Source organism: Argentina anserina, chromosome 1 (genome assembly GCF_933775445.1).
Source record: "Argentina anserina chromosome 1, drPotAnse1.1, whole genome shotgun sequence".
NCBI classification, from domain to species: domain Eukaryota; kingdom Viridiplantae; phylum Streptophyta; class Magnoliopsida; order Rosales; family Rosaceae; genus Argentina; species Argentina anserina.
In genome coordinates, this window is record NC_065872.1 from 12,135,858 (window position 1) to 12,161,178 (window position 25,321).

The window sequence follows — 25,321 nt, forward strand, 5'->3', positions numbered from 1 at the left end:
TGTTCCTGGTACCGGTATATATATGTACGTACTTGCTTGCGTACTATGCCATCTACAAATTTTTCAACTCTCTTTGTATTATATATGACCTAGTTATCGAAGTTTCTTAATTTTCTGGATCTTATTCAGCTTAACCAATTCCACCAGTGTGGAAAGTGTTGGCTTGCTCATCTCATAACCTTTCACTGGGGTAATCTTCATTGGTAACAAATATATTACAGTAACAATGCTGGTTCCGCAACCTGCACATATTTTTAATAGGCTCCCCTTTTTTCCGGCCAACAAGTACACGTAAGGGGACATGACACTCACAAAAAAATGCGAAGAAGATGATGAGCCAAATTTCAAGTGGAACAACTTTGTCAGCACGACTTGAGTTACAATGAAGGTGAAGATCATGTTGACTGAGACATTGAGGCTATGAGAAGCTGATCTGATTTCCAAGGGGAAGATTTCAATAAGAACTAGCTACCCTAGAGGACCCAATGACGAAGCAAATGCCTCTACATAAGTACATATGTGCAGATAAAAACTACCACAACAATGGCACACCAACAATCATAATCCATGTAGTTTTGTCATTAACCAGACAACTTGAGCAAATCCAAATGTCCATCCGCATGAAACGTTAGTAAACCTCATTGTTTGGGCCTAAAATAATACTCCGGTATTATTTAGATTCGTTAGGCTCGTGGACCGGTTATTTGGGGAAAACCTATCGAAGAACAGGATTACATTCCTTATTGGAATAGATTTCGAGAACTGATGCTGTATAGAATCTGAGTTGAATAAGGAAGATGAATCCAAATCAACTAAGAGGTTCTCAAGACTTGATCCGCAAGAAAGAACAAACTGTGTTATCTATATAAAGGGGTCGAATGTGCAAAATAACACACACACAACGTCAAAACAAACTATCGCGCAATCGCATAGTCAAGCCTCCCCACGGAGCAAAAGTCTGATTCACTTCGGCAACCAAGTCTCCCATCGGAGCGGAGCTACCCAGATGTACGCCTTGCGCTGCATGTAGCAACAAGTCCGATTAACTTCGGCAACTAGAGTCAAGTCCATCGACTCGCTAGCCTAGCTTCTAGCAAACACAAAAGTCTGCACTAGTCAGCAATTCCCTACAGCAGGAGAGTCCCGCTATCAACGACACATTATAAGCTCTGTTTTTCCCCAAGCGGTTTAAAGTAAGATCGGCCATCTACTTGAGGTGGAGTGAAAGGTACCTAGCAACTCCGGTTGTGTATAGGTCATTCGAACTTCAGCGGTTTATCAGCAACTGCGGAACAATTGTTCGAGAAGAAGACAGTACGTGAGCGCAATTATCATCAACAAGTAAGAGTTGTACCTCACTCAAAGGTACTGGCACGCCAAGCAACAACAGAGAACGAAGGTTAGAACCATCTAGGGTTCAAAACCGGGGCTTGTTGATTGTTCCCTGAGGAGATCTTTTTCCTAGCTCGAACATTTGGCACAACCAGTGGGACAGTGTCAAGATAGCAAGCCGGAATCATTACTCAAGAGGGTATCCTCCTTGCTCGAAACCAGAGCACTCACATTGTGTTCCTCACAACACAACGACTTGCAGAGGTTTAACAGCATTTGAGACATTACTAAAATTTGGAGTGATGGCGACACTGGAAGACATGCAACTAGGTTTCAAGGAGTTGACAAAGGTAGTCAAGTCATTGGAGGAGTCATTCGGCGAGCGAATGATTGCGGTCGAGAGAATGTTGGATAATGTGTCAAAACTGTAGTCGACACAGGGTCAGCGTCTGGCTGAAACCAATGACAGATTGAAGAAACTGGTTCTGGGTGCTAACGAGCACGCGAAAAATGCTCGTTTATAGTTTGAAGGCCAGGACAAGTGGTTTAAGCAAATCGAAAAAGCGTTGGGAATACAACGAACTATCACTGGGCTTTACGAGAGACAGAACCATCACAAGCCTAAGGCCACCAAAAAGGATAGGTCCAACAAGAAGGCTAGCACCGGTGACGACGACGGTGAAGAGGTTGAGGCCAAAGATGATGAGGCTGACAAATCTGATGCCGTGCTTACCAAACCCGCAGGGAAGAAGAAGACAAAGGCTAGAAAGGGAAAGTTCACGTTGGGAAGTTCAAGACGTTCGAACACACCCGAGTTTGAGGCACTTCAGAGGGCAGGGGCACTTCTTCAAGCAAGCAGGAGACAAGAGCGTCAGCACCAGTTCCATCGCGAGCGTCAAGAGGAGCGTCGAGAAGAGCCTGAGAAAGAAGCAGAAGAGGGTCAGACCCTTATCAAAGAGAAAGTTCAGAAGATGATCCAAGAGAGTGTGAGGACTATTCATGGTCATGTTGCCGCGAACATATTCTACACAAGTCCATTCCCAGAATGGGTGACAACATGTCCTTGGCCTTCGGGTTATCGACCAATCAAGTTCTAGACTTTTTCAGGAGAAGGTTCCAAGAATGTAGCTGAGCACATCTCACGTTTTCACAGCGATTGCGGGCCATATGCATCTGATCCAGTATTCAAGATGAGAGTTTTCGGTTCATCTCTGTCAAGACCGGCACTATCTTGGTTCTCTAAGTTAGCACCGAGGTCCATTTCAGATTGGTCCACACTCAAGACAATGTTTAAGACGACTTTTGGCAGTGTTGAGCCTGAGGTGGATTTGTCATCTTTGACTTCCATGCATCAACAACCAATGGAGTCGACAATGGAGTTTCTGAAGCGGTTCAAGGTTCAGCAAGCAAAGTGCAGAACACCACTTGCGGAACAAGATGCCATTCAGATAGCTATAAAGGGTTTGGAAACCCGTCAGCGGGCCAAACATCATGATGTCTACTTTTCTAGCATGGTAGACTTAATGAACAAGGTAGGAAGCTACCAAGTGTTCCTTAGGGAGATGGAGGACAGTGCCACAGTTCCAAAATGTCCACCTGTATCCTACAACCCTGGTACTTTGAAACCACGCTATGCAGTTCCATCTGGAACTAAGAGGGTTTCCACTATCTACTCGCATGTAGATCCTTTCTACACACCATATCCATACGAAGAGCAGTGGGTCGAGGAGGTAGATGATGAGGTAGCGGCAGTAGAGATAGCGGGAAGGCAAGCATTGAAGTCCAAGGCTTTGAAGATGTCTAGAGACCCTGTCAAGATCTCTACAGCAGCATTCACCAAACCTGAGTATGAGTTGTATACCTACAATGCTCACAAGGCTCCAGAGATTCTGGATGAATTGTTCGCGAGTGGAAGAGTGAAGCATGATACTGCAATGCCTACTACAGCACAAATAGAAGGGAAAAAGTACTACAACCAAACCTGAGTATGAGTCGTATACCTACAATGCTCACAAGGCTCCAGAGATTCTGGATGAATTGTTCGCGAGTGGAAGAGTGAAGCATGATACTGCAATGCCTACTGCAGCACAAATAGAAGGGAAAAAGTACTACAAGTTTCACAATTTGTTCAATCACCAAACAACCGACTGTGTTAAGCTCAAAGATCAGTTGCAAACCTGGATTAACAAAGGCATGCTTGAGGTAGATTCTGAAAGAGCTGCAGCATGGGTCGATATTGATCCCTTCCCTACAGTGTCAGTGGTGGAAGTTACACCATTGACAACACCTTTGAAGGCTCGCCACCCTTCCAAGTTTGCTTAATACACTTATGATGCTTCTTTGGCTCATGAGATCTTGGACAAGCTTATTGCTGAGGGTGAAACCATTGTACCATGGACTAATTTCCCGACTGTGGAAGAAGTTAAAGGTAAACGGTATTGTAAGTTTCATAACGTTTGGACTCACGATACTCGTATTTGTATACAACTCAAAGACCAGGTACAACAGTGGTTAGATGAGGGAATGTTGTCTTTTGCCTCAGAGCCCGAGCCGGGTATGAACACAGCAGCGAAAGAAGTTCCCTTGGCGAAAGAGGTTGCAGGAGTCGAGCAATCTGAGCAGGGTAAACATAAGGGTGTAGTCCAGAACAAGGAACATAATGTAGCAAAGGTAAGAACTTATGTCCTTTGTAATCGATGCAAGAAAGAGCGTTCCATAAACTGTGACAATTCTGGGAGACACGAGGAAGCAAGAAGACATCAAAGGCCTCGCTCGCCGACGAATCCATACGAGAGGGGGAACCCCAAGAAAGCTAGAGTTCAGACAAACACTTATGCTCAAGCGTTAAAGAGGCCAAGCTCAGGTCTTGGTGGGGTCGCGAATGTCCCTGGAGAACAGCAAGTTGGGGCAAATGAGCCGGAAATTCAAGCTAGTCACGAGGCATTGTAGCGGCCATACATACCGCCTGCACCAAGGTCGTTAAAACCCAATGTTTGGTATGCTCAAGAGCATGGAAGAGCTATGGAAGCTACAAAAACTCAGAAGAGGAACGTACATAAGAGATGGGGAATAGCCAAAAGAATGTTAGAGGCGTATAACATAGGAGAACACTCTTGCGATCAGCTGGAACAACCACCTTGGCTGCTGCGAGAGACAGTTGAAAAGCTTAGTCTAAGGCCATACGTTCACATTCGTCGGAATGATAATTACAAGAAGGAGCCATACCTCAGGAAAAACGTTCATGATCGAATTGAATGACTAATGGAAACTGCTCTTAAGCGAAGAGTTTCAATCCATGATAGGTTGTCTTATGCATCTACTGATGGTAGGGCAGCAAATAGTCAGCACAAACAGAGTGTTTCTATTCAGCAGAAACAACAGCAAGGTAGTGTTGCACAACCTGCGCAATCTAAATGGGTTCCAAAGAGGTCTGTAAGTAAGCCAGGCCACCAGGAACCAGTTCCAGAGAAAATCAAGCCACAGTTTGAATGGAAGCTGAAGATCAAAGAACCAACACCAGTGGTTCCAATAGTAAGAGAACCAACACTTGTGGTTTCAGAGGTAGGCGAGGCTGCGGTAGTGGTTACTCCTCCAAAGGCCAATCAGGAGCAATCACTAACGGAGTATCTCACGAGCAAGTTCACCTCGCGAGTGCCAACTGGGTCAATTCCGGACGACAATATGGAAGAACCAGGCTGTAATGAGCAAGGGTTAAAACTTTCTGATCAAGAGGAAGAGGTTGAGGAAGGTTATGATGAAGAAATAGCAGCTATCCCAGATTGCAACATGTTTAACTTTTGTCATGAAGACAACATCGAGGAAGGAATACCAGGGCCAAATACTGTTCCTAGTTGCAACATGGTGTTTACTTTGTCTTCGAAGTATGCTCTTCCAAGGCCAATGCCATCTCATATGTTCATTGGAGGTGAGACACCTGCCCAGGAGGTGGGTACATTCGCAGAGTTATCATCGACAGAGGTGCCAACTGTTGATAAAGACACGAGGAAAGAGGGAGCTGATAAATCTCACACGATGACAGAGCTCCAAAGATTTTTTATGATGTTCACAAAGACTACAACGACCATGACTCAACACATTAAACCTTTATACATATCAGCTGAGATGGAGGGTAAGAGAGTGAACAAAATCCTCGTCGACGGTGGTGCAGCGGTTAGTATTATTACAGTGAAAACAGTCGAAGTACTTGGCATTGCAAAAATGAAAAGGTTCTCAGTAGCAATCTTAAGGTCAGGAGTTTTGTTGGCAACTTAACTAAGACCTTGGGAGTTTTGATCCTCAAAGTCAAGATAGGACCTTCCGAGCTGTTCCAGACGTTCTTTGTTACAGAATGCACCGCTCTATACAACATCATACTTGGTAGGGATTTGATATATAGAGCTTATTGCATCCCTTCTACTCTACACCAAGAAATGTTGATGTGAGATCCCGCAACTGACAAGGCAGAGCTAGTTAAAGCAGATGATAGATAATACTCAGTCGCTTCCTGTATTTTGGATGCTGAGTACTATTATGGGGACATGAGTCCTTTAGGAGTTGCTGGAATCGATACTAAGGGTCGTCCGGTTGGGGTGACTTCTACAAAATTGACACAATGGGGTTTAGTAAAGGTCAAAGCAGATATAAATAGACCTGGCTTCATTGTGAAAACAAAAAATAATCATCCGTGAGTACATCACTTGCAAAGAGCAAGAACAAGCCTATGTGTCCTTTCTCCAACGCTGATCTATTTACAGAGAGGAACATAAGGCTTGGGGGGCAGTCGCGCTAGTAGAATGCATTGAGGATGATTTGACTAAGGTTCAAGAGGATGAGGAGTTTATTCAACCAGCACCTGCAGCTTTAGATGACACTCCACCTAAAGTGAAAGATCCAGTGGAAAAGATTAATCTTGGAACTACAGAGGAGCCCATGGAGGTTGGAATAAGTAAACACTTGGATGAGGAACTGAGACAACGTTTGATAGAGTTGTTGCAAGAGTTCCGCGATTGTTTTGCTGAGAAGTTTGAGGACATGCCGGGCTTGTCTCCAGATTTGGTTTGCCATCGCTTGTCCATAATGGAAGGTTACAAGCCTATACAACAAAGTCTACGGCGAATGAGTTCAGACACAGCAACAACAACAGCAGTCAAGAAAGAGGTTCAAAACATGTTTCAAGCCGGTATTATCCGACCAACTAAATATTCTCAGTGGTTTTCTAACATAGTACCAGTGGGGAAGAATAATGAAAAAAATCGCGTTTGTGTCGACTACAAGAATCTTAATGCTGCAACACCGAAAGATGTTTATCCCATGCCTGTGACAGATATGCTGGTCAATGCAGTTGCAGGACACGAGCTACTATATTTTATGGATGGCACAGGTGGTTATCACCATATTCTTGTTTATGAACCGGACAGGCACAAAACAACGTTTAGATGTCCAGGGTTCACCGGAGTGTTTGAATATAACAATATGCCATTTGGTCTGACCAATGCAGGGGCTACGTACCAGCGATCAATGAACCTAATTTTCCATGATGTACTGGGGGACATTCTCGAAGTGTATATCGATGATGTGGTGGTCAAGTCTAAAAAGAAAGAAGATCACATCGAGAATTTAAGGACAGTGTTCACCAGAATGAAAAAGCACAAGCTCAAGATGAACCCAGCTAAATGCATTTTTGGGGTTCGAGCAGGAGACTTCTTGGGTTTGATAGTGCATGAAAGAGGTATTGAAGTTGCAGAGGACAAGGCAAAAGCGGTTCTAGATACTCCGGCACCTAGGAACAAGAAGGAACTTCAGAGTTTTCTTGGAAAAATAAACTTCCTTCGACACTTTATTTCTAACTCAGTTGGCAAAACCACAGTTTTTTCTCCTTTGCTAAAGCTTAAAGCAAATCAAGAATTTCGGTGGGGACCTGAGCAACAGGGAGCTTTTGATAAGATCAAGGAATACCTTACTCATCCACCTGTTCTTAGACCTCCACAGCCTGGAATACCGTTAAAGCTATACATCTCAGCTTCCCCTTACTCAATAGCAGGACTCTTAGCACAAGATGGTGATGGAGAGGAGGGCAAGAAGATTGAACATGAAGTTTACTACCTGAGTCGGAGCTTATTAGAGGTTGAAACTAGATACTCGCCAATTGAGAGGTTGTATTTAGCTTTGTACTTTGCTGGTACTAAGCTCCGCAACTACATGCTGTCCTTTACCACGGTGATGGTGGCACAAACTGATTTAGTAAAATATATGCTTACCAAACCTATGCTTAGGGGTCGGATTGGTAAGTAGATCTTGGCGTTATCAGAGTTTTCTTTACAATATACACCTTTAAAGGCGCTTACATGACAGGTAGTGTCCGAATTTTTGTTGCATCATCCTATTATTGAGGATATCGAAGACCAGAACTTGGTTGTTTCCTTTGTCCATACTCAGCCTTGGGTTCTGTATTTTGATGGCAGTAGCACTGATCATTTATTAGGAGCAGGTGTTGCATTGGTTAACCCCTCTGGAGCAAGACATTGTTATTCCTGTCAACTAGAATGGAAGTGCACCAACAATCAAGTAGAATATGAAGCAATCATCATTGGACTGGAGCTTTTGCTTGATCTAGAAGTAACAGAGGTGGAAATATTAGGTGATTCACTCTTAGTTATTAACCATCTCAAGGGTGTTTACAAGTGCAACAATTTTACATTACTCCCTTTTTGGGAGCGAGCATCGGAGCTGTTAGACCAATTTGCAGACGTGGTGCTTGATTATATTCATAAGGAATGAAACTTTGCTGCCAATGAATTAGCACAGTTGGCTACTGGTATCCGCTTGGCAGATGGCGTTCGCGAGAGGATTTTGAAGGTTTAGAGACGCACATTACCTTCCTTTATGGCAAGAAAAGAAGTTCAAGATGAATGGTTGGTCGCTGTTATTGACTCTATTGATGTAGATTGGCAACAACCAATTATCCAGTACCTTACTGATCTTTCTGCACCGGTGGACAAGAGGGTTAGATATTTTGCTACTAACTACATCCTTCGAGACGGTGAACTATTGCGCAGGGCAGAAGACAGCTTGTACCTGAGATGCATCTATGGAGCTGAGGCTAAGAGGTGCTTACGCGAGGTTCATTGTGGCAATTGTGGTTCACACCAAGCGGGTCCTAAGATGAGATGGCTCATTCGACGATATGGTTTCTATTGGCCTACCATGCTCAAGGACTGCATCAGCTTTGCACAGGGTTCCATCGAATGTCAAATGTATTGACCAGTCCAGCATATGCCAGACGTTCCTCTGTAACCAATAATTAAACCTTGGCCCGATCACGGCTGGGCTTTAGACTTCATTGGGGGGATTCATCCAAATTCTTCCTTACAACACAAGCACATTCTACTTGCTACAAATTTCTTCACCAAGTGGGTAGAGGCTATACCAATCAAGACAACATCTTCAAATGTGATCACTAACTTTATCTTCAAATATATTATCACCAGATATGGTATCCCAGAATGTTTGGTAGCAGACAGGGGGGCAGGTTTCATGGCTGAAAAGACTCAGAAGTTCTTAGCTGATTATGAAATCAAGTTTTTGCATTCTAGTCCTTATTATGCTCAATCGAATGGCCAAGTAGAAGCTAGCAACCTGATCATTATGTCTATACTCAAACGAATGTTGGATGCCAATCCGCAATCTTGGCACACAGAGTTAGATCACATGTTATGGGCTTATAGAACTTCCAAAGGAACTCCAACTGGTACCACACCTTATGCCTTAATGTATGGACATGATGCAATACTTCCTATTGAGATTAATGTTCAATCGCTGAGGATTCGCCAGCAACACCAGTTGATTGGCGAAGACTATGTCCAGGCTATGTATCAAGAACATGAAGACTTGGATTCTCAACAGATGGAAGCTTTCGACAGCCTTATTGTAGAAAAGAATAAGATAGCACGGTTATATGACAAACGCACAAGAGGACGCAGCTTTGGAGTTGGGGACTTAGTTTGGAAGGCTTGTTTGCCTTACGGTGAACGAGTTGATGATCGTGGTAAATGGTCTACTAAATGGGAAGGTCCTTTTGTGATTGATCGAGTGATGGGCAAATGAGCTTACTACCTTCGCGACACTGATGGGAATATTCACAGAAATTCTATGAATGGTCGCCATCTTAAGAAGTACTTCCCTAGTGTTTAGGAGTATGAGGATCCACCTACCGCGGTGCAGGCAAAATAACTGGTGTGTTGACTTAGTGTTTCCTTGGTTTTCATCCTTTCAACCAAGTAAACAGGGGGGCAACACCATGGATAATCAGTACTTGTGGGTCGCAAGCGTTACTGCTGGTCGCGAGCCTAAATTTTTTTTTTTTCTGGAAACTATCGAGTTTCTGAAACTTTATGAGTTTCTTAATTATACTTCGGTATTTTTTGTAAACACATTGGACCAATACCTGTGGTCAAGAATTTGTTGCAACTTTTGTTACGCAGCAATGAAACAATACAAGTGTTTTGTGAAACAAGTTGTGTCTTATTCATATGGCTTTGTGGAGTCCTATACTATTACATATGAGCCTTAATAAGCTCTGATACCATCTATTCTAGGTGTAAAGGGCTTCGTAGTTTCTCATGTTCATCCCACCACCACGAGAAACTCGAGATTAAGCTGTACCACTTGAAGGCCAACTAGAACCAGCTTGGTGCCAAACATAGGTTCTAATTGGAAGACTGGTGGTAGCATGAGGGATCCAGAGCCTTGATTTGTACACTTCTTTCCGCACTCTTTTGGGCAAGGGAGATTGAAGGATATTGCACATAGAAGATGCAGCAGCTCGCGTCGCGTATCAAAAAAGGTACGAAAAGAGCATGAAGCACTAATTGGCTGCCTGCTTCCTGATGCCCGTCGATTAAAGAGTGTTGAACGGGGCTCAGGAATGGCTGCCATTTCCTCTCTCACTTGTAATCCTTCACCAGGAACAACTCATAATGCAGGGCCGTTCCTTAGTTTTGAACTACGAAAAAAGGAGGATGTGAGGGTGGAATAAGACTCAAAAGTGGTTACAAAGTTTGTAAATCTGGGGGATGAAACTTAAGAAACCTAAGGGGTTTTGAAGGAAGAAAGGGAACATACATTTTTGGAGGCTACAAAGGAAGTGTTTTGTGTTCTTGCCTTAGAGTTTCGATTTATAGCAGAAGAAACTTGGATTCAAGGGCTGAGATTAGAGATACAGATTTGGAGATCGCGCCCGGGATTTATTGCAGCAATAGTAGTCAAACTGAAACGATTTGTGCGTTTCCCGAGATTGATTGCTCCTGTTTTCGAGAGTTTGTGTACAAACTTGGACGGTTGCGAGTTAGGCTGGGCTTTGGCCTTGGGCCTTTGTTTGGATTTTTGTTGGTCCATGGAGACTCAAATAGAGTGATCAGATAGCGATAAATTATAATTACCATTGCTACATTACTTAGGTGTTCAAGTTACACTCTATGTCCTATAAGGCGGATATCTAGAAGTAGTTTGCCAGTGTTACTGGCTATGTCACAAATCAGGTTGTTGATCCTCCTTTCCTCAGCCTCAGAAGCTGCCAGTTGCCATTTACGCTCTTGTACTTGGGGGGGCAACACTTCTTATCTCTTCCTCCACAGCGTTAAGCTCTTTAGCTTGCTCAACTTCAATCTCTGCTATCTTTGCTTCTATTGCAGCCTGTTGTTGCCGCAATGCACTAAGTTGCTTCGAACGGCTGGTCTTAGCATGCTAAAGCTTGATCTTAAGTTGGGCATGACTTTGAGCAATGAAGTTTCTAGCAGCAGCATTGTGTTGCGACAGACTCTGAGATTGGTCCTTGAAAGCTTGACATTCTGCCAAAAGGCATAGAATGGTTCTCAGTGATTGTTCTGCTTTCATTACTAGGCTGGGATCAGGTGAGTGTAGTCTGAGGTAGCGAAGGGCATCTTGGACCTTAGCCAGGCGCACTGGATAAGCTAGATCATTAGTGGATATGTCTGTAAGTTGTGCCCGGGCCTGGACAAGCTCTAGAGACTCTAGGGGTATCAAGGTGATGACAGGACCCAGCATATCATCTAGAAGATCTTCTAGAGATGGACTAGAACGATTCTCTAATGGATCAACAGTTGGTGTCGAGCCAGAGGCTCCAACAGTCAGCATTATTTGAGAGTTGGAAGCGTTCGCGACTACTGCAACCTGCAGATGGTAAAGAACAGTTAATAAGACAGCTAAGTGTTTATAAAGGAAAAAGAAACATATAAACCAAGTGGTGGTTAGGTGTTTTACCTCATCAGTTTGAGTGGAGGGAGTGTTGTTTTCTGGAAGGGGGTTTAGTGCAGCATTATTGCTTGCTGAGTCCACGTTCGCGAGGGACCGTTCCACATTTTGACCTTCTTGGTGAGAGCTGGTCACATCTTCTTCATCTTCTACCTCACACTCCAGAATCTGAGTTGAAGAGGGGTGGGAGAGTACATCTGTTGGGTTGATTAAGGCATATGGCTTAGAGGTTCGGGTTCCCGCCACCGTGTTGAGGGGAGTGGCTTGAATTGGTTCCCCATACGCGATCACAGCCTGTTGAATAGTAGTCGCGACTCCCCTGGATGGTGACTGAGTTTCAATATAAGCCTGTGTTAAAGAAAAATTAGTACGTCGCTGACTCATAAATGAACAATATAAGACAAAGGAATTACATCCAAGCAAATAACAAAATGTTGTTTGGGGGCAACAATGTGTTTAACTATTTACATAAATATCTTCTCTCGCGGTTGCAGCAGCTTGAGAGTTGGATAAAGATGGTGAAGTTGGGTTCTCGAGAGCCTATAAATTAAATAAGAATAAATCAAAGTGGTTCATGAGTGGACAATCAATTGGAACAAATGATGTGTTCTTCTTACCTTAGTTACTGACTCAGGGTGGACATGGTCAGTTGACGTACGTGGTTCTGCATCATTCGCGAGCGGGGCAGGGGTGCTTGAGACAGTTATTCTTCTCCTCTGAATCAACTGATGTTCACATGAGTTGGTTAGTTGAGAAGGTTGCAACAGTCTGTAGTGTTTTTAATTAAATATGGATGAAGACTTACATGATTGAAGTCTATAGCGTTAGGATCATCCTCTTCATTGTCAGAGCGAACTATTTTCCCTCGCTTACGGCCTTGGGAGGAGGAAGCACCAGCTGTATCCTCAAAAACCTGCAACATGAACCAGTTAGTGGTTTTAATCAGTATCGGAATAGAACTGTGAGGGTTCTAAGAAAAGTTAGGAATTTACCCTAGCGTGAGTAATTTTTCCGCAACAAATCCTCATCATCAGGAACCTCAGGATCTTCCTGCAAGTATTTTATGAGCCCAGCCTGGAAGATGTGTTAAAAGACCACTCGCGAGCATTGTTCCCACTGGCCTTTATTAATTCTTCGCCACCATTGGGGGTAAGATTTGTCAACACGGAAGCAGCGAAGGATACTCCCACTTGCTATCATAGGAAATGGTGTTGGCTGCAGCTGATATTGATTCTCAGGGTTGGTGGCAGTGGTGGGAGCCATGGGGCGTCTCCATGATGAAAACAAGTTCAGACTCTCGGGGGAGGGAATGGAACCATCTGAGCCATGCCTAGTTGCCTAGCGAAGAGATGGGGGGCATAGAGTTCCACTCCAGTGCAGGGGTGCCGGGGCAGGTCCGCCATTAAAACAGCTTGTTCAAACAGATGCTGGCTTTCCCCATCATAGCGTCTGAGGACTAAAAAGCCTCCGCGAAGGGCATCAGGGTGAGTGCGGTCTAGGAGCAGCCGTGCTGAGTCAAGAACAGAGGCGTCCATGTTGTAGAAGTACTCGAAGCACGCTGCATAGCGAAGGGAGAAATTGGGCTTCAGACCAACAAATGCTTCTCCCAATACTTGATTCAGACGGAAGTCCCTTGCACTTTCATTCCGCAATTGTACAAAGTAGACCTGAATCCAGAGGTCTAGCATCCACATGGGCCCCGAGAGGTTGTGATAATCGAGAGGTTCCATGGTGAGTGAATGCATCATTCGAGAGAGTTCGGCCAGAACTCCTTGGGCTAAACCCACAGTGTGGCCATTGTAGAGGAGGGTCGCGAGTTACAGATGGCACCCAGTCATCTTCTTTGAGTTGGAGCAGAAAAGAAACTTCGATAGCCAGAATTTCAAGAAGGCAATTCCAACATTGGCGGTATGATTGCGATTAAAACTGGAGAGCCAGGAACTATACAATTGGTAAATGGCAACCGCACGGGTGGCTGTAACTGGGCATTCAACAGCAAGATAATCCTGGTCTATGTAGGGCTTGGTGCCGATTGGTAGACCTAAAATAGCATACACATCTAGCAGAGATATACCCATCTGACCAAATTGAAAATCAAAGGTATTACTTGCTGAATTCCAAAAGCAAGCAGCGGTCATAATGGTGCATCTGTTACCTCCATCTTGAGTAAGCTTGAAGGAAAGATCGATGCATTCCAAGATTCCTGCTGCTTCCCAGATGGGTCGATCGATCGAGCGGCGACCTTCATACCATGTTCGCATAGTTGTGGAGACAATGGGCCATGCTCCAATTAGGGACCCGTGATGACTTTGCAATTGCCATTCGTTGAAAGTGGCCGGGGAATTCCTAAATGCAAGGGGAGGAACTCGCGATCGGTGGTGGTAGTCGTCGTCGATGTGCTTTGGGATTACGGCAAGAGAGGGGCCCAAGAACGCGGTGCTATCATCAATCACTCCAATAGTAGTATGATTGGTGGGTTCGTTGTTTGAGTAGCTGAGGAGAGGCCTTGCACCTTCTTGAGCGTCATTATGATTGGCGGTGCCATTGTTGATGAAAATTGAAGATTTCAAAAGAGGGCTTTTTCTGGGTTTTTTGATAATGGAAGCAAATGGATCGGATGAACTGGTAGAGTTCGAGATCACGATTTATATAGAAACTGGAAGGGTTTCTGAGATTGGAACTGATTGGGTTCTGGGAAGAGATGTGTTTGCTTGATTGAAACTGATTTGAGTTTCTGAAACAGTGAGTGTTTCTCGCGTGCTTTAGGACGAAGGGTTGTAGTGGTTCGAGGTGAAGTCGCGCGTCGATTGGCAACGGGGGAACGTAAAGAGTTTCAAACTATTTTAAAAGATAACCTTTTGGGTTTTCTTCTAGCCCTTTTCAAATTCGTTGGGTCTTCAATTTCAAGGCTTGGGGGGCAATGTTTGGACCTAAAATAATACTCTGGTATTATTTAGATTCGTTAGGCTCGTGGACTGGTTATTTGGGAAAAATCTATCTCAAGCATTGATCCGCAAGAAAGAACAATCTGTGTTCTCTATATAAAGAGGTCAAATGTGCAAAATAACACACACACAAAGTCAAAACAAACTATCGCGCAATCGCATAGTCAAGCCTCCCCACGGAGCAAAAGTCTGATTCACTTCGGCAACCAAGTCTCCCATCGGAGTGGAGCTACCCAGATGTACGCCTCGCGCTGCATGTAGCAACAAGTCCGATTAACTTCGGCAACTAGAGTCAAGTCCATCGAGTCGCTAGCAAAGCTTCTAACAAACACAAAAGTCTGCACTAGTCAGCAATTCCCTACAGCAGGAGAGTCATGCTATTAACGACTCATTATAAGCTCTGCTTTTCCCCAAGCGGTCTAAAGTAAGATCGGTCATCTACTTGAGGTGGAGTGAAAGGTACCTAGCAACTCCGGTTGTGTATAGGTCATTCAAACTTCAGCGGTTTATCAGCAACTACGGAACAATCGTTCGAGAAGAAGACAGTACGTGAGCGCAATCATCATCAACAAGTAAGAGTTGTACCTAACTCAAAGGTACTGGCACGCCAAGCAACAACAAAGAACGAAGGTTAGAACCATCTAGGGTTCAAAACCGGAGTTTGCTGATTGTTCCCTGAGGAGATCTTTTTCCCAACTCGAACACTCATGTTACATCAATGACAACAATAATTTTCTGCAACATAAAGAATCCATAATCTAAAACAAAACATCATCTATATTCTTGGCCACAAAACCATCTATTGGTTACTTCCATATCTACATGGCTAATAATTTGACCTATCATAGCACACGTTCTCCATCTTTTTCAAAATATTCACCAAATAAAAGTCTCATGTCACAATCAGATTATGCAACAGTTAGGGCCTTGGGGGACATTTCACCTACCGTCTAAGAGTACATTGATCATAGCCACAGACTCAATTCTCATGCAATTACTCATACAACATCCCACTCTCTTATATCATACTACTCGGAGAAATCTAGTGTTGTCATTCCAAAAGTCATACATATCCAGCCAATCAGTCACCATGAAGAAGTCTCCAACTACACAAAATCCAGGGAGTCATTACAATCGCAGTGATCAACTTCAGGACAAAAGCATTGTGATTCCTGCCACACTCATCAATCTAGCTGAGACCTTCGAAAAGAAAGAACACTCATGGTACTACCAGACTTGCACCTTACGTTACAATAAACAAGAAGAAAACCATTTCTGTCATTGTATCTAGATATTAACTACATTTCCTCATCAACTGTTTCTCATCCCTATCACTCTTCGTCTGGTTGTTTCATGAATTCATGCAGGTTCATCACTTCCCATGTCCCAACGGACCTAACAATCCAAGTTCAAGAAATCACTTTTAACGTTCACAAGGTAATTACAGAGAAACACAAATGTTCTATTTAATATCACAAGCAGGTGAAACAGCAGATTTTCGCAGGCGGACACTGTATTGTAAATTACTTCAAATAGCTCATTAAACCTTTCTTTACTTGAAATTTAGAAATACCATTTTAAGCAAATCATTACTTGTAATCTATCAAACTATCCAAATTCAAATACACAAATTGAAAAAAAAAACACACAGTAAGTTTAACATTTATACTCATCCTACGGTCCTAATGGAATTTTCTTAGGTATCCACCTGTATATGAACCCACATTTACAAATATGACAACAACTTTCTCGTCACTGTGGTAAAATGAATCATTATTTATGTAATTATAGTTAATTATAGGTAATTACTTCACTTACAACATTTTACAAGTTTTTGAACAAATTTTTGTAAAACATGGTAATTTTATTCAATGGTATGTAAACGTGTCAAATGAATTTGATAATTTTATTGTCAATGTCGTAATTTAGTTCAATTAAATTATTATCAATGTAGTAGTTTTGTTTAATTAGTTGTAAATAATTATATGGTATAAATCCCGTACCATAGACGGCCCTCCTAGTAGGAGATGATGCTGTCTTGCATAAGAAAAGTACATAATTACTTATTTCATAACAAAATACAGATTTTCGATAGCCAAATAAAATTCATGACAACACATACGTAGATTATGCAGCTCCATAAAATCTTGTCTTGTGGATTTATACTCTAGAGATTCTCGTCTTTGGAATCCAACATATACAGAGCAGTCTGTTGTTACAAGTTTTGTTTCTCTTTCTGTAAACAGTATCCTTTGGTAGCAAAATGTGGCTACATCGGTCAAATGGAAATTCAGCCTTCGATCTCAAAATTTGGCAATGACTTGAAGCTTGAAAACTTCCCAGGTGGACCAGAAACCTTTGAAATGATTCTAAAATTCTGTTACGGTCTCCCAGTGGACTTAAACCCTAACAATATAGCTCAACTGAGATGCGCATCAGAATATCTAGAAATGACTGAAGAACTTGAAGCAGGAAATCTGATTTCCAAGACTGAAGCTTTTCTCACATTGGTAGTCCTTTCTTCTTGGAAAGATACCATCACTGTACTCAAGTCCTGTGAAACTCTATCTCCATGGGCTGAGAATCTTCAAATTGTGAGAAGATGCTGCGACTCAATTGCTTGGAAGGCTACTAGAGAAAACACCAATGCAGATACCGATGGTCAAAAACAATGGTGGTTTCGTGAAGTGGCCACTTTCCGAATAGATCATTACATGAGGGTCATATCGGCAATAAAGGCAAAGAATACAAGGCCAGAGTTTATAGGCAAATGTGTTATGCACTATGCTGAAAGATGGTTGCCAGGCATGGATGTGGAATTTGAAGGACTAAGAGGATATGGAGTTGGAAGAAATGACCTGCAGTTCAGTATCTTGGGTAACAGGAAAGAGGAAGGTGGTTCTGGACATAGCCAGGGGCAAAAAGCAATTATTGAAAGCCTCCTAAGTGTGCTTCCTCCCCAAAAAGAAGCTGTTCCATGTAAATTCTTATTGCAGATGTTAAAGATGGCACTGATGTACTCGGCATCGCCGGCTTTGATATCAGAGCTTGAGAAGAGAGTGGGGATGATGTTAGAAGAAGCCACAGTCAATGACTTGTTGATTCCAAGCTACAATAGTGCAGACCAAGGGAAACTGGTAAAGTGAGTGCTCTAGATTCTCTATAGCATCTTTGCAAGAAAAGCACTGTAGAATTATCTTGCTGAATAGGTATATGTAAACGATTTCGACTTGGTTATAATTTTCCTAATGTCTAATGCAGGTTACCAGATGAACGCACTATGCATGACATTGATGTTGTGCAAAGGATTGTGGAATATTTCTTGATGCATGAGCATCAACAGCAAGAGAAGACTGGTAAAACCAATGCCAGTAAGCTCTTGGACAACTACCTAGCAGAGATTGCAGGAGACCCAAATCTCTCCATAACCAAGTTTCAAGTATTGGCTGAATTGCTGCCAGAAAATGATCGAGCATGTGATGATGGTCTTTATAGGGCGATCGACACCTATCTAAAGGTTATTTACTTGCCCTATTCATCTAGTGTTTACTCGAAGGACGTTTTAAAACCTAAAACTGAACCCCGGTTTTTCAGACTCATCCATCACTGCCTGAGCATGATCGAAGAAGGCTATGCAGGATAATGAACTGTGAGAAATTATCACTTGATGCATGCATGCATGCTGCACAAAATGATCGACTGCCTATGAAAACCATCGTCCAGGTAAAATTTCTCAAATTCCCATTCATGTCACACGAGATTAATAACAAAGTTAGTACTGACTCCTTCATGCAGAGACATGTTAAGGAAGTATTAAGCCATTTAAGTCTTTTAGAAATGCAGGAATTCCAACTAAGGTCTAACAAAAATTTAAATTATATTTTGATAACCTCCACGTAGCACAGACTAAGTTATAGAGACTTTTAAGGGAAAATGAAATATTTATATGAAAGAAATTACAGAAGGAAGAAAGACGGTAACAATGATACAGGCTGAATCTGAACTAAGTATCCCTTATTTTCTTTGATAACTTGATATGTTGGACGCGCAACTTCTATACCAGACATAGAGCTACTAAGCTAAATACATCTATTCTCAAGTATCCTAAGGGTGGAAGAAAAAACAACAAGACAAAACATTAACTCATAAAATATGTGTTTAATGTTGTAACTAGAATGCAATACAGAATTGAAATACAGAAACCCGGCACTCATCAGATTAAAGTATGGCCTATGGCATCTAACATGCTGTGCTAATGGCTGATAATGCCGGTGCCTGGAAAACCAACTAGGCATTATCCTAATCACATGCTGTGAAAAGTAATTGCAAATAGACATAATAAGAGCCTATCACCTGCCTTACAAGTTATTCATACATAAAATAGGGTAAAAGCAGGTTTGTAGTATAGCAGTTGAAAGAACTTCAACGTCACCTAACCACCTAGAACCACCCTCTGAATAGTAGAATATCTTTTACTATTGTTTACCGAAGCTAGTAGTGTGGTTCTCACTGCTTCGTAAACCTATTGGAAGAATAAAGAGACTGTTCTTATCAGTCAAATGAAAAGCATATATCGTAGGAAAGACCATCCGAATTTTCACAGTTAAACAACTCTTGGAAGTAGTCAAATGAGAAACCAGTCTTGCATAAACCTACAGAGCCACATATGGAATTTTTTAAGAAAATCCATCAAAGTTTACATTTTTCACCAGAGGATTCGACTATAAAACCTATACAGGTTCTATTCTCAGAGCAAGTAAAGATGAGGACAGCAATGCAGGGGAAAGAATCAGCACCAATTGGCAATGACTCTGAACAAGAAGGAAACCACTCATCAACAGATGAAGAAATCAAGAATCTTAAAGCAGAACTTGTGAAGGTAAAGACACGGATGGCAGAATTGCAAAGTGACTACTCTGAGCTGCAACAGGAGTATGAAAAGATGAATAACAGGCAAAAGAGTGTGTCCAGTTGGAGCTCAGGATGGAGAAAAATCAAGAAATCTTTCCATACAAAATCTGAAGCCAACGAAGCTGAAGAAGGCGAAGAAAGACACAACTCAATTGGGAGGAGAATCAACTCTAGACAAAGATCATCTATGTCCTGAATTACTATAAAGACAACAGCCGGAGATTTCCAGGGTTAAGAGGTTAAGCACCCCTGCACTATAATGGCGGTGTAAAATTCAAGCCTTCAAGGGTACCATATGTATGAAAATACAGGAGAAACTACAGTTATTATTATTATTATCATTATTATTATTATTATTTTTTGGATGCAGGGTGGGTCTTATATGTATAAATAGGGATGCATTATCTGTAGTTTCGCTATATGCAAGCCAATTACATTACTCTACAATATCACATTCTACCATAGCTCATCTAGCTCTTATATGTATAAATAGGGATGCATTATCTGTAGTTTCGCTATATGCAAGCCAATTACATTACTCTACAATATCACATTCTACCATAGCTCATCTAGCTGACTACATTCTTTCCTACAAGTGCAAAAACCTACAAGCTTTAAGCACAAAATCACACAAGACTCAAAATGACCTACATAATCAAAAGCACAGTACAATATACACTAAACTGCTAGAAATGAAAAACTCGAGCATTACTACATTGATTGTCAGCCAAATAAACACTCTATACTCATCAAAAACAAATATCAACAGTCAAACAGGACTATATCAATCCACCCATCAAGCAAGAGCCTTCCTCTCATATCACCGATTCTCATGTCGTTACATAACTACTGACGATACTACACAGCTCCTAGACTCAAACAAACATAACCACGCGGAGCCAAAACAACATTAACCATCAAAACGTATCTCATTTATTAATCGAAAAACCTAAATGTCCACAGTTCTTAGTACTAACCAACTTCCGATCATCGTAACTGAAACAAAAACACAAATTATACCTAGCCAAACCGCATATTGCTCCACGGAAACTTCCCCTTCCCCTCCGCAAAAACCGGAGAGCCGCTCTTCCTCACCTTCTCCGCCGCATTCACCTTCCCATCCTCCAGCCAATGCTTCCTCCTCTCTCCTCCTCCCTCCGCCTCCACCACGCTGCTCTTCCCGCCCTTCTTCCCCGCCGCCGTGGCCTTCCTCTCCTCCTCCACCTCCCTGATCGGGTACAGCGCCGGGTTCAGCGACAGCGGCGACCTCAGCGTGACGTAGGCCTTCTTGTAGGCGGGCTTGGCGATGAGGAGGCCGCCGCGCTTCTTCTTCTTGCCGTCCATGTTTAGGGTCCGGACTTTCTCAATGTCGAAGCCGTAGAGGGACTCGAGGACGCGCTTGATTTCGATCTTGGAGGCGGAGGGGATGGTTTTGAGTGCGAATTCGGTGATATTGGTGAAGCTTGTGGGCATTAGGAGCTTGATTGGGAGGTTCGGGAAGTGGACTACTCTGCTCCCCAGTCGGCTTCCCATGGCTTCCTTCTCGTTTTTCTCCTTCTCTCTGGTTTTTTGAGTGTGAGGGTTTTGCGACTACGTATAGAAAATTAGAAAATGATGGTATGTTGGGGTTTTTATAGAATAATCGGCGAGTATCAATATACCGATATATCAAGTAAACTCCGTGGCACGTGTCTAGTATTATTTGTGAGTCAAAACTCTACAGACTCGTTATAACATATTACAGTAGTTGTTGTATTTGATTAAAAAATAAAAAATTAGTATGCGACTAGTAAGTAGTAACTAGTCTGGCATATGACTACATGAACCGACTAGTCTGGTATCTCGAGCTTAGTCATTGATGTACGAATACCATTAATGTATCACGGACTTGCTCCTATAGTTAGTGAGTGTAAGTTGGGATGATAAATGGCTAAAGGGGTCACTTACGTAGTCACGTTCTTGCTCTCTATAGTTGCACAATCATTTGGTATCTGGGAAATGCTAACCGGGATCAATGGCTCAAAAGAGTTCACTCAAGCTTTATAACCAAAGAAAGAGGTCACTCACGTTTTGTAACCAAGAAAAAGAGGTCACTCAGGTTTATGCAATCATGCTCTACACTAGGAAATGCTAACCAAGATGAGAATCTCAGAGTTTATTTAGGGCAGTCGGAATGTGAGATCCAGCAATCTACAAGCTGAATTAGACCTTCTTCTCAGCTAGTTTCTATAGGAACTTAGATGTTATAACTTATAATGACGAAAGAAACTTAAGAAAGACGTTGCAGTAAATCTGGACTGCCCAGTGCCCACGGCTATGTTATGAAGCAACAAACCTCAAATGATGGTTGATATTCGGACCAGAGCTCATGTATTGATTGTTCACTCTTACAACAACTGAAGATTACAACTCCCTTCATATAATGGTTCTGACAATGACAAAGAGGTCTCTGACCAAATTCGAACCTCAGTCAATTGTTTTTAGCAGCTACATACAACTTGGTATTGAATTCCTTAGCTAAAACGTAAAATCTTGGATTTTCTGATGAGTTTGTATCATCTAGGCAGCTACATGTTCCAATATGTCCAACTAATGACAACACTTCGTGACCAGGGCAAAATAAGAAGCCCCTGATGTCACGATGGTTAGGATTTTACGATTCTTTCTTTTTAACTTGGTAAGGATATTTCTGGTATATTGAAATGCTGCTAACCACAAGGGGAAGAGATGCCAGACAATACAATGAAGGTGGTTTCCCTTCAAAAATGAACTGCAGCAGAGCTGTAACAAGAAGTGCAGAAACAATAACAAACCCCTGCAACCATTAAAGCTTCTGCAGTAAGTATCTTAGCAACTATAATGGCCTTTCAATAGTAAAACTACATACAGAACTGTACGGAAAAGATGGAAAGACGTCATAATTTTAGCCATTCTAATAATGATGATTGGTCCCAGATAGCAAGTGTATGCATAGGACAGTTTATCAACCATTCAGCATTCTTGTGAAATTCTTAAGGAATGATTTACGAACTGTAGCAAGAAACTTAAATTGAAGAGATCAGAATCTGCTTCCTTTACATGTTCCATAACCTAGCCATCATATCCCTGAAGTTGTAATGTTGATTGAAGTGGCCAAATAGCATATAGTAAACTAGATATTATTTTAGGGTTTCTACTCGAACTGTCTGTTTCCAAAAAGGTACTGAAGCTAATAGTGTGTTTGGGATCATCTAATCACTATTGTTATCTACAAATAAAGTTTAAGTCACCATTGTAATTCACACTAAAACAAAAAGAAAGGAAAGAAAAGCTTGCCTTTCTAACCCCGCCAGCATGGGTCGTGACTAAGCCAACAAGAATTCCACCAAGGGCATTGGACATGACTGGGATCTGAAACACGGAGAATAAACAGAGAACCAAATTATTAAGGCATGCAACAATTACAAAAGCGCATCATCTTCTATAAAATGAATGCATAGTTTTTCACTCTATCAAAATTGCACAGTTCCTCTACTTTTTTCTTTTTTTTGTTCTTGGTAAAATGAGGTGTTTAAAAGACAATAGAAAAGCAAACCCCAGTCCCAGTGCAACCTGAGATTACATCAAATATATGCCAACAGATTCACACGTTAGCAAAATTGTCATCCACGGTTATCCAGAAAAAAAAAACTAATGCCATCAAGAGCAGAGACAACCAAGGGGTGAGTATTTCAAAACAAAGTAGGATGGACTATAGTATGCATGATCCTGTTATAGAGGAAATTTATAATTCTGCAGCCATAAGAAACTGTCCTGACAGGACTAAATATGATGAGACAGGAATGGCAAGCATGATCAAAACATCTCACTTAGAAAGGAAGCCATTATCTGAGCACAAACACTAATAGTTTTGACAACTGAGTATGCAAATAAGATCAACTCCACACTGAGTCAAGCCAAAAAACAAAAACTAGAATGAAACGTGGATTTGAATATGACAATTACCCAAGTCAGTAGAGTCCATCCATAGAATAGTCCATGTTTTTTGATAGCTTCTCCATCAGGGGACTTGGCTGTACTAGCCAACATGCATAAACTGCCAACAATAGACATCTCTACAGTCATCAAGTAGGATGAATGCTTCTTAACCTATAACACAACAAGAAACTATAATCAAGAACAGAAAAGAACTTTGATAACACCATGAAATAGTTCCTCCAAAGAACAGAAACAGCAACATTCAACTAACCTGGGAAGCCCATTGACACAGAGAAGATGCCAAACCCGAAAGCACAGACGCAACCAACACCGGAATAATCCCATTAAACAATATCTGGTCCGAATTGCCACCACCAGACCTCTTACTCGACCCTTCCCCGAAACTTAACAGAACAGCAGCAATAATCAACAAAAAAAGCGCCCCGACTTGCTGAATCGACTGCTTCTGCCTACATTACCACATTTCACCCAAAAAATCAGTCCAACCATGACACACTCAAAACCCCCCAAAAACTTCAACAACAAATCCAATAAGCAAATAACCCAATCCAGTAACTCACATTTACCTCAATATCAAATATGTACACATTGCAGTAAAAATAATCTTAGTCTGATTAAGCATCGAGAAAGTTAAAGAATCAAGATTCTTGTACGCAATCTGAAGCAAACTATTCTGCAGTGCATAAATGGCCGCCGGAAGCCCAGACGCGGTCAACGCACCAAGCAAAGTCCACTCTTTGTACACCTTCTTCAAGCTGCCGTCTCTCGCCATGATGATTAGGGCACATATCACCTTCGCCACCTCACACGTCAGCACCGACGACGTTACGATCACTTCGCTTCTGCAATTCTCAATCACCCATAGTGCACGAAATGTTGGGGTTTGAGATTTCAGAGATGATTGGTGAAATTAAGGAGAGGAATTGAGAGGATTGGACTTACCCGATGAAGCGCTTGGAGATGAGAGGCTGAGCTCCGTACTGGAGAGCGAGGAGGAGGGAGTAGAGGAAGACCTTGGCGTTCATTTGGTCCGAGCCCGGCGGCGGGCGTTTTGGGTTGGCGGCGGAGGCGGTCGCCATTTCCGGCGACCTTGAGAGACTGTTTGGGAACTTTTGGTTTGCTTCCTCTGTTGGGTTTTAGTTTAGCGTCTTCTTTGCGACGGTTACCCCCCTACAAAGTTGGGGCACTACTTTTATAATGTGTAGGAAATGACCTAGAGTTTTGACTTTTGAAATGTTTTTAACCTTGTGCATCCAGAACTGAAATAAGGTAGAACTGTTAAATTGGTTCTGGTTAGTCGAAAAGGAGAAACAAATTCGAACCACAAAAAAAAAAAAATAGAAAACAGTTCTTCGAGACGGTAATCAAGGAAGAAAGGGGATTCCAAGCTTTTGATTGACAACCTTCTTTCTTGAGTAGACACTAGATGTGAATATGAGGAATCGGTAGCATATATTAGAAGTTTATCTTCTCATGATTTCTTATGTGTGAGAGACGTATGCATATAAGTTATCATTTTGTTTCTATTTTATTAGCATGGGTTTTTTAAGAGAATTGTTGAACTAACTCGGTTAAGACATGTCCGTTTTAATTGTTTTGTTTTGTTTAGTAGTCTTTCCTTTTTGTATGACCGAATAGAGGTTTGTGATCGTAGTTTTATTATATAACGTGTTCGTTAAAATACGATACTGTTTGTTTTTTAATACTGTATAATTTAACTACATTTTATCCGCTCGAACCGGATTCATCGCTACTTTATTTTGTAAAGTTGTCTACTGCTACCTTAGTGTTACAAAATTGTCTAATACCAACCATATCCCGTTCCAAGTTAGCCCACCCAACGGCACACATCCCCTACAAAACCAATGACATTTTTACCATACAAC

The 25,321-nt window shown here is 42.0% G+C and overlaps 4 protein-coding genes across 4 annotated transcripts in view; 2 read left to right on the plus strand and 2 right to left on the minus strand.

Moving 5' to 3' along the window:
- The window catches only part of LOC126805111 (annexin Gh1-like), a 96,628-nt gene that overhangs the window by 42,479 nt on the left and 28,828 nt on the right, over positions 1-25,321 (plus strand). The window lies entirely within an intron of this gene.
- LOC126805097 (BTB/POZ domain-containing protein DOT3) lies at positions 15,637-19,653 on the plus strand. Its single transcript, XM_050532199.1, has 6 exons — positions 15,637-15,770; positions 15,914-15,983; positions 16,793-17,688; positions 17,808-18,063; positions 18,141-18,269; positions 19,285-19,653. The coding sequence occupies exons 1-6, from the start codon at positions 15,637-15,639 to the stop codon at positions 19,651-19,653; spliced, it is 1,854 nt and encodes a 617-aa protein (XP_050388156.1).
- Positions 20,250-21,056, minus strand: LOC126805117 (uncharacterized). The gene has a single exon (XM_050532221.1). It carries the CDS (start codon positions 20,988-20,990, stop codon positions 20,478-20,480), a length of 513 nt encoding a protein of 170 aa, XP_050388178.1. The 5' UTR covers positions 20,991-21,056; the 3' UTR covers positions 20,250-20,477.
- Positions 21,799-24,610, minus strand: LOC126805108 (UDP-N-acetylglucosamine transporter ROCK1). The gene is made up of 6 exons (XM_050532212.1): positions 24,378-24,610; positions 24,002-24,277; positions 23,686-23,884; positions 23,442-23,585; positions 22,773-22,847; positions 21,799-22,272 (listed from the first exon to the last, which is right to left on the minus strand). Exons 1-6 carry the CDS (start codon positions 24,512-24,514, stop codon positions 22,111-22,113), a joined length of 993 nt encoding a protein of 330 aa, XP_050388169.1. The 5' UTR covers positions 24,515-24,610; the 3' UTR covers positions 21,799-22,110.

What these genes read in the sequence shown, in the direction of transcription:
- LOC126805108 (XM_050532212.1), bottom strand. Translation starts at nt 24,514, where the DNA reads ATGGCGACCGCCTCCGCCGCCAACCCAAAACGCCCGCCGCCGGGCTCG. An exon ending in TGTGTCAATGGGCTTCCCAG is followed by an intron (nt 23,586 to 23,685) that starts GTTAGTTGAATG and finishes GTTGTGTTATAG; the next exon opens with GTTAAGAAGCATTCATCCTA. An exon ending in GATGGACTCTACTGACTTGG is followed by an intron (nt 22,848 to 23,441) that starts GTAATTGTCATA and finishes TCCGTGTTTCAG; the next exon opens with ATCCCAGTCATGTCCAATGC.
- LOC126805097 (XM_050532199.1), top strand. Translation starts at nt 15,637, where the DNA reads ATGAAGAAGTCTCCAACTACACAAAATCCAGGGAGTCATTACAATCGC. An exon ending in TCACTTTTAACGTTCACAAG is followed by an intron (nt 15,984 to 16,792) that starts GTAATTACAGAG and finishes TTCTGTAAACAG; the next exon opens with TATCCTTTGGTAGCAAAATG. An exon ending in CTATGAAAACCATCGTCCAG is followed by an intron (nt 18,270 to 19,284) that starts GTAAAATTTCTC and finishes AAACCTATACAG; the next exon opens with GTTCTATTCTCAGAGCAAGT.
- LOC126805117 (XM_050532221.1), bottom strand. Translation starts at nt 20,990, where the DNA reads ATGGGAAGCCGACTGGGGAGCAGAGTAGTCCACTTCCCGAACCTCCCA.